The sequence below is a fragment of the Gekko japonicus genome, unplaced genomic scaffold, assembly GCF_001447785.1.
Source record: "Gekko japonicus isolate JY-2015 unplaced genomic scaffold, Gekko_japonicus_V1.1 scaffold4591, whole genome shotgun sequence".
Lineage (NCBI taxonomy): Eukaryota > Metazoa > Chordata > Lepidosauria > Squamata > Gekkonidae > Gekko > Gekko japonicus.
Window position 1 is genome coordinate 6,358 of NW_015169317.1, and position 11,486 is coordinate 17,843.

The following is an 11,486-nucleotide window of genomic DNA, read 5'->3' on the forward strand; positions in this document are numbered from 1 at the left end:
ATGAGGAAGAGGAAGAAGAGATTGGATTTATACCCAGCCCTTCACTACCCAAAGGTGTCTCAGAGCAGCTTACAATCTCCTCTCCCTTCCCCTCCCCACAACAAACACCCTGTGAGGTAGGTGGGGCTGAGAGAGCTCTTGACAGAAACTGCTTTTTCAAGAACAGCTCTTATCAGAGCTACGGCTTGCCCAAGGTCATCCTGCCAGGTGCAAGTGGAGGAGTGGGGAATCAAACCTGGTTCTCCGAGATTAGAGTCTGCGCACTTAACCACTACACCAAACTGGCTCTGGAGTCAGGAACTACACCAAACTGACTTTGGTCAGGAAGCAAGCATTCTCCAAGCCAGTTTGGCCAGGGATCCTGGAGGTTTTTTGCCATCTTCTGGGCATGGAACAGGGGTCACCAGGTGTGTGCAGGGAGGAGGTATTTGTGAATTTCCTGCATTGCGCAGGGGGGTTGGACTAGATGACCCTGGAGGTCCCTTCCAACTCTATCGTTCTATGACTGCAAGAGGAAGATGAGCAGGATCTCCACCTATATATACCAGGATTTTTCCTTTAGAGAACTCTCAAAATGAACCAGGCCCTGATTAACGAAATGGTTTTTTATTAAAGAGGATTAAAGAAGAACATCAAAACCTATTAACTGAAGAGCACTCTATAAACACACATAGAAGTTCAGAAAATAAATTTGGTAGCTTATAGAGACAGAGAAGGGAGCTTTTTCTATGGGACTATATTTACCTATCCATAGAGACAGAGATCCAAGGAGAAGGACGAGCGGAACAAACCAGCATTTTGCTCAAGGAAGGAGGTGTACCCACTTCTCTCAGTCCCACCCTGCCTTTCAGGGTGTCTGTTGTGAGGAGGGGAAGGGAAAAAAGATTGTAAGATGCTCCGAGACTCCTGCGGGTAGTGAAGGGCGGGGTATAAATCCAATTTCTTCTTCTTCTTCTTCTTCTTCTTCTTCTTCTTCTTCTTCTTCTTCTTCTTCTTCTTCTTCTTCCTCTTCCTCCTCCTCCTCCTCCTCCTCCTCTCAGCCCCACCTACCTCACAGGGTGCCTGTTGTGAGGAGGGGAAGGGAGAGGAGATTGTAAGACGCTCCGAGACTCCTTCGGGTAGTGAAGACGGGGTATAAATCCAATTTCTTCCTCCTCCTCCTCCTCCTCCTCCTCCTTCTTCTTCTTCTTCCTCTCTCAGCCCCACCTACCTTTCAGGGTGTCTGTTGTGAGGAGGGGAAGGGAGAGGAGATTGTAAGACGCTCCGAGACTCCTTCGGGTAGTGAAGGGCGGGGTATAAATCCAATCTCTTCTCCTCCTCCGACTAAGGTTCCTCCTGCGATACAGTGGTTAGAACATCAAACTAGGACTGGAAGGCTGCAGGGTCAGAGGAAGTTCAAGGAGACGAGAGAATGAGGCTGACATTCTCTTGTGGGATTTGATGAGGTCACCCGGGGAGAAAGAGAACAGAAGACCCTCTTCAGAACCCTAAAGAAGAGAGTGGGACCAGCGAGAAAAAGCCTCCCTCTCCACAAACACTGAATAAGCAGCATTTAGATAGGAGGTGAAACAGCTTTACAGGGCGACGTTTCCTTGTAGAGGCAGATGGATTCATCCATGAGATTTTCAGCACCAGGGACAGCTCCACAGCCTTATGGGGGCCGTTTTCATTTCCCCTAGAAAACAAACACGCCCATTTGCTGCTATTTACACATTTTAGGAGCTGCGGTGGCTCAAGTGGTTAAGACGCTGAACTGCAGGCTGTGGAAGGTCGGTCGTTCAGCAGTTCGAGACCCAAGTACCGCATGATGGAGTGAGCTCCCGTCTCTAGTTCCCGCTCCTGCCAACCTAGCCGTTCGAAAGCAAGAAATTGCAAGTAGATTAATAGGTACCACTCCGGTGGGAAGGTAACAGCGTTCCGTGCACCTTGGTGTTTAGTCACGCCGGCCACATGACCACAGAAATGTCTTCGGACAGTGCTGGCTCTTCATCTTGGAAACGGAGATGAGCACCGCAACCCTAGACTCGGATTCGACTGGCTTTCGAGCAAGGGAACCTTCACCTTTTTACCAAATGTGTCATTCCAATCTTAGCTGTATTTATTGCTCAGTTAGAATTCACTGCCACAGGAGGGGGTGGTGGGTACAAGCATGGACGGCTTCAAAAGGGAATTAGATAAGCATATGGAGCAGAGGTCCATCAGTGGCTATTAGCCACAAGGTATAGATAGGGGCTCTGGGGCAAGTGATGCTCTGTCTTCTTGGACCTTGGGAGGGGGGTCAACAGTGGGAGGGCTTCTGGCACTGGTGGCACTGGTATTTCTGGCCACTGTGTGATACAGAGTGTTGGACTGGATGGGCCTTTGGCCTGATCCAACATTGGCATCTCTTATGTTCTTATGTTCAGTTACTTAGGCCTCTTGTCTCTAATTAGCTCTTCTTGGCAACTAATCCCCCACCACCACCTGTATGTAATATTTGAGGAAACCTGTTTCAGTGTATCTGAAAGGAGCGCGCATCTACACAGGTTAAGTCACTCAGTTCTCGCTTATCTCCCGAATTAGAAGAACAGAAGAGATTGGATTTTTACCCCGCCCTTCACTACCCAAAGGAGTCTCAGAGCGCCTCACAAACTCCTTTCCCTCCCCCTCCCCACAACAGACACCCTGGGAGGCAGGTGGGGCTGAGAGAGCTCTTGACAGAAACTGCTCTTTTCCAAGAACAGCTCTTATCAGAACCACGGCTTGCCCAAGGTCATCCAGCCAGGTGCAAGTGGAGGAGTGGGGAATCAAACCCGGTTCTCCCAAATTAGAGTCTGCGCACTTAACCACGACACCAAACTGGCCCAATCTCTAGTTGTTCTTAAAAGATGCCACCGGACTCAAGCTTCGTACTCACAGCAGTTTGTTAGCTCTTGCATTTGCTTGCTAATTTGCTCTGAGTGAAGGGCGGGGTATAAATCCAATCTCCTCCCCCTCCCCCTTCTTCTTCTTGGGTCTTCCTTGCAGATCTAATTGCTCATCTGCTTCAGCCGATTTCCTTCAGTCACTGAAACTGGGATTGTCTCAGGGATTGGTTCATTCAGTAGAAATCAGGGTTGCTGCATTCTTCAAATGGGGAAGGGGCGAGAGGGGTCAGAGCAAGCACTCAAGGAAACGGTCTTGCTCAGAAGTGTAGCACCCTCGCTCGGAATGGAATGTGCCAGGAAGGGGCGGAGCCTCGAGAGGCAGAAGGGTGCAAGCGGTGTGGAGAGCAGAGGAGGGAAGCCAGACTGGCCTGCTTGGGGAACCTGAACCTTAATCATAGGCTCTGAACACCTATAGAATAGAATCATAGAATGTTAGAGTTGGGACCTTGCAGGTCATCTAGTCCAACCCCCTGCACTCTGCAGGAGCACAGCCGAAAGATAGCCCTACATACCCGAAAGATGGCCATCCAGCCTCCGCTTGAAAACGTCCAGCGAAGGAGCCTCCACCACCTCCCGAGGCAGACTGTTCCACTGCTCAACCACTCTCACAGTCAGGAAGTTTATCCTGATACTTAGCCGGTATCGACTCCCTTGTCATTTCCACCCATTCGATCTAGTCTTGCAATCCGGAGCAAGAGAGAATAGATCTGCTCCATCTTCCACATGACAGTCCTTCAAATACTTGTTTAAGGGCTGTGTTGTCTTATGGGGCTCCTGCCAACCTAGCAGTTCGAAAGCACGAAATTCCAAGTAGATAAATAGGTGCCGCTTCGATGGGAAGGTAACCGCGTTCTGTGTGTCTTGGCGTTAAGTCATGCCGGCCACGTGACCACGGAGATGTCTTCGGACAGCGCTGGCTCTTCGGCTTGGAAACGGAGATGAGCACCGCATCCCTAGAGTCGGATTCAACTGGCTTTCGAGCAAGGGGAAACCTTTACCTTTAACCTTTTATCTTATGGGGAGTATATTTGGGACGCTCACCCCGGAAGCCACCTGGTGCACCGACGGCTCAGCTGGAGACTTCCTGGGCCACCAAGAAGAGGAACGAGATGGACTTTGGGGGCAGCAAGCTGTGAAGGAAAGAAAAGCCAATTGTTTGGACTTCAAAAGATCGTCGTTCTGTGGTGTCACTAAGTTCTATATTCTTGTTGCATGATATGATGTTAAGTGAAAAGTGAGGATGTTTTATTCCCTTTGAACGGTTGCAAGAGTCATTCCAAGTTCTGCCTCACAGAATCCACACACTGAGGTTCCACAAGCACGCTGTTTATTCCTGTGGCCGTCACTACGTCCTCTGGCAGCGACTCCCGGATTTGACTCACTCTCTGTGTGAAGTAGTATTTCTTCTCCTCTGTCCCGAACCTACTACCCCATCAGCTTCATTGGGTGCCCTCTAGTATTTTGGGGGAAGAGAGAGAATTTTCTCAGTCCATTCGGCCTCTCAGCACGAAGAACCATCAGAGCGGAGAGGTGCCTCAATTCTCCGGCATTACGCCGTCGAAGGAGCAACCTCTCAAAAGTTCTATGGCCAGGGTCCCTTCAGCTGGGTCCCTGGGGGAGTAGTGAGCTTGCACACCCCCTCCTTCGGCTGGAGCGCAGCTTCACCCCCAGGAGGTTTGGGAAGTGAGTCCGCTAGCGTGCCGCCATCAACCGGAAGTCGAGAGAGAATTTTCTCCTTGTCGGCTCTCTCCACCCCAGGCATAATTTGATAAACCTCTCTCGTGTCCACTGTTCCCTCTAAGCTGAGTTAGTGTGAGCCAGCTCACAGTTTTTTAGCCTCCGGCTCGCACATTTTTGTTTTAGTGCAGGAAGGAGGGCTCCAGGACAAACTGATGTATGCAGGAGCCAAATCGCTGGATCACCACTTGAATGCCAGTCCGTGTTCCCTCTAAGCTAGCGTGAGCCAGCTCACAGTTCTTTAGCCTCCAGCTCACACATTTTCATCTTAGCTCAGGAAGGAGGGCTCTGGAGCAAACTAATTTATGCAACAGCCAAATCGCTGGCTCACAACTTTAAGGCCAGTAACTCACAAAATAGAATGTTTGCTCACAAGACTCCACAGCTTAGAGGGAACATAGCTCACAAAGTAGAATTTTTGCTCACATGACTCCACAATTCAGAGGGAACATTGCTCATGTCCCCCCCCTTTAGTTATCTCTTTTCTCAGCGGAAAAGCCCCAGACTCCTCGGCCTTTCCTCCTAGGGGAGGTGCCTCCAACCCCCTCATCCTCTTGGAAAAGAAAGGTTAAAGCGCTTGGGGCTCTTGAGCTTGGAGAAACGACGGCTGAGGGGCAACACGATCGAGGTTTACAAGATGATGCATGGGATAGAGCAGGTTGAGAAAGAAGTCCTTTTCTCCCTTTCTCACAAGACGAGAACTCGTGGGCACTCCATGAAATTGCTGAGCAGTCGGGTTAGAACGGATAAAAGGAAGTCCTTCTTCACCCAAAGAGTGATTCACACATGGAGTTCACGGCCACAGGAGGTGGCGGCAGCTACAAGCATGGACAGCTTCAAGAGGGAATTAGATAAGCATATGGAGCAGAGGTCCATCAGGGGCTCTTAGCCACAAGGTATAGATAGGAACTCTCGCTCTGGGGGCAAGGGATGCTCTGTATTCTTGGTGCTTTCGGGGGGGGGGCATGTAAGTCGCCCTGAGCCCTACGGGGAAGGGCGGGATATAAATTTAATAATAAATAAATAAACAAACAGTGGGAGGGCTTCTGGAGTTCTGGCCCCACTGCTGGACCTCCTGATGGCCCCTGGTATTTTTGGTCACTGTGTGACACAGAGGGTTGGACTGGATGGGCCATGATTGTCCTGATCCAACATCGGCTTCTCTTATATGGAGCAGAGGTCCATCAGTGGCTCTTAGCCCCAAGGTATAGCTAGGAACTCTTGGTCTGGGCATGGGATGCTCTGTCTTCTTGGTGGTTGGGGAAGGGTCAACGGCGGGAGGGCTTCCAGTGTCCTGGTCCCACTGCTGGACCTCCTGATGGCACCTGGTGTTTTTGGCCACTGTGTGACACAGAGTGTTGGACTGGAGGGGCCATTGGCCTGACCCAACATTGGCTTCGCTTATGTTCTTATCGGTCACCCTCCTCTGCACTTTTTTCAGCTCTACGATATCTGTTTTGAGATACGGTGACCACATCTGTCCGTTTTGAATAGTACAGTTTAAACAACCGGACGCGGTTAGCCAACACCTAGACAGCTGGCTTCAGTTTAGCTCTTTCCCCCGTTTCCCCCACACACACGCCAGGATTTGTCCTGTGGTCCACCGATGGGTTTTTGCGGACTCCAGCTCTCTGGAGCGTTCAGGCATAGCTCCTCCGCGTTACAGAACCGCAGGACCTTTCGGTTTCAGCTCGTTTGTTTAATCTTTTTGGAAACGCAGGTTCAAAGCAATTGCTTGGCAGCGGGTCAAGGCGGAGATTTAGAACAAGAGCAGCGCTGGAGCTCTTTGCCAAGAGCTCAGTGCTGGCCGTGACCGCCTGTGTTGGGCTGCAGTGACCCCCAGTGAGGCACGTGTTCCACTGCAAGACAGCAAGACCGCTCTCGTTTTCCGCTCAGGCAGGTCCGACCAGATTATTTAAACGGGGGCTCCCGTTGCTTTTCTGGGTCTCACAGGGCTTTTATAAAATCGTTTTTCAGCTGGATTTATTCTTTCTTATAAATTTAGTGCGACAGATAGAAAAACTGCGCTTGGGAAACTTATGGCAGAAAGGCAATTTATCTAAAACCAGTGAGCTATTACTAAACCATCAACGCAGAGGTGACAGAGGTGACCACACCTTAAAAAGGATATTATAGCTTTGGAAAAAGTGCAGAAAAGGGCAACTCAAATGATAAAAGGGTTGGAACACTTTCCCTATGAGGAAAAGTTAAGGCGCTTAGGACTCTTTAGTTTGGAGAAAAGATGACTGAGGGGTGACATGATTGAGGTTTATAAGATTATGCATGGGAAAGAGCAGGTAGAGAAACAGATACTTTTCTCCCTTTCTCACAATACAAGAACTTGTGGGCACTCCATGAAATGGCTGAGCGGTCGGGTTAGAACGGATAAAAGGAAGTACTTCTTCACCCAAAGAGTGATTAACACTTGGAATTCACTGCCACAGGAAGTGGTGGCGGCTACAAGCATGGACGGCTTCAAAAGGGAATTAGATAAGCATATGGAGCAGAGGTCCATCAGTGGCTATTAGCCACAAGGTATAGATAGGGACTCTGGGGCAAGTGATGCTCTGTCATCTTGGTGCTTGGGGGGGGGGTCAACAGTGGGAGGGCTTCTAATGTCCTGGCCCCACTGGTGGACCTCCTGATGGCACCATCTTATAAACCTCGATCGTGTCACCCCTCAGCCGTCATTTCTCCAAGCAAAAGATCCCCAAGTGCTTTAACCATTCCTCATAAGGAAAGGGTTCCAACCCTTTGATCATTCTAGTTGCCCTTCTCTGCACTTTTTCCAGTGCTATAATATCCTTCCTGAGGTGTGGTGACAGAACTGCACACAGTACTCCAAATGGGGTTGCACCATCGATTTATACAGGGGCATTATGCAATTCTCTCCCCCCCCCTTTTCCGTCATACTCAGATGGGGCTGCTGGAGGTCCTGGATTAGTGTTGGGGAAGGATAATTGGCCAGATGAGGGCCAATGAATGAAACCTCAGGTATTTATATTTAATTCATTTATACCCCAACTTTCTCCCCAGTGGGTAACCAAAGCAGCTTATATTATTCTCCTCCATTTTTTCCCTCACAACAGCCCTGTGAGGTAGGTCAGGCCGAGAGATTGTGACTGGCCCAAGGTCACCCAGCAAGCTTCCAGGGCACGAGTGGGGATTCGACCCTGGATTTGAATGTCCCAGTTTATGGAGTGTCCCCTTAAAAATTTAAATGCCCCCCAACCAAAAAATCCTGGCTATGGGCCTGACCCTAGTTCTAAAAGAACTATTTACATTACGAACACATTTCAATAGACCACTGGCAACTGGGGGAAGTGTAACATGTACAAATGGTGATAGAAGTAATAAAGAAGAGAACGTTTTATTAACTTAACACTTCATTCAACTAAAACCACATCATACACACACACACAAAAAATACTTCCAACAGAATCAAAGTGCAAAAATGTTCAGTCCACGTTTATAATACACCCATTGTCTTTGAGGAGGAAAACCAGCTTTGGGAAGGAAAGGGGAGGCTTTCCAATAGCGCTCTTAAGACGTACCGCGGCCGAGAGCGGGACCGAATCGTGGCCGCCTGGAAGAGGGTCGCCCTGAAACCAAAGTCGAGGGAGACATGCTAGAAGCGCGCCGGGATTGGAAGAGGCGCACTGGCCTTTCTCGTTCCCCTCCGAGAAGGGCGGGCTACCAAATGGATGCAGATGGCTAATGGGGGAATGAGCGACACAAGGAGCGCGGCCTCGCTTGGTTCTGGACACGTGCCGTGTACAAAATACAGACGCGGAAGCGCACGAGCCTCCCTCTCGTTTCTGAACGTTCACTAGAACCACCTTCTTTCTTTAAAAAAAGAACGCAACACAATTTCACCCTCCGTTTCTAGGACTCCGACTTGTCCGTGGCCGATCTTGCACGAAACTGCACCAGAGAATAGGGTTATGGGACGACACCCCGGGGGTGGTTTTATCCCGCAGATTTGATCCACTTGAGGAGGGAAAGGCCATAGAACAAAACACTTCTACCTGGCCTTTCCTCTTAACCTAGGCCTCCGAGGTAATACGCAACGCTGTGCCTCCAATGGTGAGCAGATGCAGTTTATGTTTAATTTTAAGACTTTCAGAGGGTGGGGGGGAGCATACGTGGGTTCCCCGTTGCTCGAAACCTCCCGGGGGCCGGCTCCAGACCCATTTTGCAAAGGTGTGCCCAGGGACTCCGTTGCTGGATCTTCCCCGCTGATTGCAAGCGTGAACCACAACAGCCGGCTGCATTGTAACAGTGAACTCGCAATTTTTTTTGGAGGGGAGGCTCCCCATTTGTTATCATGGATGGTGAAGAAGCTCCCGTTCAGAGCTATTTTCACCACAACAGGACTGAGAACATTAGAACATTTCCTTAGTTAAAAGAAAGCTGGGAGTTCTCTCTACGCTGCTACTGTAAACCTTCCCAGCATTCTTTGCTTCCTTTAGAACACAGAAAGAGCCAGTATTCTAATCTCGTTCAGGTCAATGAGACCTGTTTGTGGAATAAAGATTCCCTTAACGTTACCCCCAAAAAAGGGAGGGTTAACCAATGAAATGCATTTTTGTAAAAAAAAAGAAAAAAGATAATGACTCCTCATACATCGGCCTGGTAACAATCCGTCCACGCTTGCATCTCAGGAGGAAAGACCTGCCTGAACCACCTAGCCGACCCACGGCGCATTTCGGAGAGCGCTTCTGATATTTTTTCCCCCCTCCGTGCCCAGTTTTTAAATAGCCTTCCCCTCGCAAGAGAAGACCTGCTGGGATGAAGAATGGGAGTCAAAGGGTGGTGTGCCACGTGCTACCCGCCAGAGAGGTAAAAAAAAACAAACCCCCGATGGCCTTTCACAGTTAACAGAAAAGTAGAACACAGGAGGAGAGAGGAAAAGAAGGGGAGGGGGGGGGAGAAACAGCTTTCCCCAAATGGAATCAACCGGATTTTCAAGCATCCTCAACAATGAAAACACACGGATAGCATCAGCTAGTAAACCCTTAATGAGTCAGCTTTCAGGACATGCAATAGAGGTGGGCACATTCCTCCCTACCTCGCTTGTGGGGAAGGAGAAATGACGGCATCCCAACAGAATGCTTGTTCCGGGGAAGAATTGAACCTTTCTTGTGCTTTTTCCTGCAAGCGTTTTCAGGTCTCCGCCACAAAAACCCACCCGATGCCGAGCAACGGCTTGCAGAGTGACATGAAAATTTTGTTCTCGTGTTTGTTTGTTCGAACCGTCCATGAGAAAGATGGCTCTCGCCCTCACTTAAAAAAACAACAACAAACCACAACTAGATTTAGAGAGAGAGCCTCAAAGCCCCTGCGCTTGAACGGCGACGCATTTGTGAGACGGGAAATCGGATCTCAGAGCACGACAGATTTCTGACGGGAGAAAAGATCTGCCCTGAATTTCTTTGGATGCCTTCCTACACTTTAAAGAAAAAAAATCAACCAAATCAGAAGAGCCCTGTCATTTCAGAGCTTTCCCATAACGTTCCTGCAGTATGCTGCATATACATATATTAAATACAGAGTCAATGAAAGAGGAAAATGAAGTCCTTAAAAAAAAAAAAAAAGTTTTGGCATTCAGTACATTCCACTCAAAGGTATGCACAATCTGGAAGGCGTTTCAGCTTTAAATAAAAAGAATAAATAAATATCCCATCACATCAATCAAAGACAAAATCCCGCGGCAATATCCCCTATTCTACAGGACACACCCAGGAGAAGTTCCTGGCAGGCGGTGCCCCCTAAAGCCTGGCGCAGGGCAGGCGGTTTCCTGCCGTCTTCATACATTCAGGTACGGCTAAGGTACTTTGTTACGCCACACATCGAAAAAGCTCCACTCGGCGTTCGACACCCACCCACCCCCAAACACAAAAGAAATGACCATCTCGCCGGGTGGTTAGTCAGGTCGTCTGCACCCCCTTACTAGTTCTAAGTTCTAACCCAAAGGGGGGAAAAGAGAAAGGCAGAGTCAAACAACAGAGGCCAAGCTAAACCATTCAGGCTACCTAAACTCAGAATACGCTTTTGGCCTGTTCCATTAACCCGAAGGAAGTTTCTAGAGAGGAAGGAGTGCTTTGGAAACACGGAGGTCAGGCAGGCTCCGGCGGGCTACTGATTTATTGGTAGTGTGCCAGAACGGGCAGTGTCTAGAAGGTTTCCCTTCTTAGGCAGCAGGTGGCATGACCACCAGCCGTAGTCTGGACTGTTGTCCAGCGTGAGAGAGACCTGCCATGCACAAAAAACTGTCTCCTCGACATGCTGGTTCTCTACGTGGAAGGGATTTATAAGACATGGAGGTGCAATCGGTTACATAAGCCCCCCTTCTCTGGCATGGACCACCCCAGATGCCAATCTGGAGCAGCAGCGAGATCTCCCTCCACCTTTCCCCGGCGACTTCAAAGCCGGGAGGTAAAGCCAACTGCGATACTGTCTGGACGGCCACAGGACACACATCACTTCAGTGGGCCCCGGAGGCTTGATGGAAACAGGGCCTCCGAGCACTGAACGGCATACGCCCCAGGCTCCGCTTGCTTGGGGGGGTCTTTCTAGCCTCGTCGGACCACCAGATGACCCTGTGCACGCACACCATGCGCAGTCCCTCTTCCAGCTCTCCCACATTCTTATTTTCATCACGTCTGAGTTCCTATTTCTTTTGGGGTTTCCCCCTTTTCTGCACATGTTTTGCTCCGTGCGCAGTCCCTCTTCCAGCTCTCCCGCATTCTTATTTTCATCACTTCTGAGTTCCTATTTCTTTTGGGGTTTTTCCCCTTTTCTGCACGTTTTGCTCCCTCTAGTGGTCGGTTCAATATCACA

General features: G+C 49.5%; 1 protein-coding gene across 1 annotated transcript in view; it reads right to left on the minus strand.

Annotated features, from left to right (window-relative positions):
- Positions 1-8,197: 8,197 nt before the first annotated feature.
- Positions 8,198-11,486, minus strand: part of PGM2L1 (phosphoglucomutase 2-like 1) — a gene marked incomplete at both ends in the record, with an annotated part of 50,184 nt that continues 46,895 nt past the window's right edge. The window contains one exon of the mRNA XM_015416615.1: positions 8,198-8,245. Within this exon, the coding sequence (XP_015272101.1) occupies positions 8,198-8,245 (48 nt within the window). The remainder of the gene's footprint in view (positions 8,246-11,486) is intronic.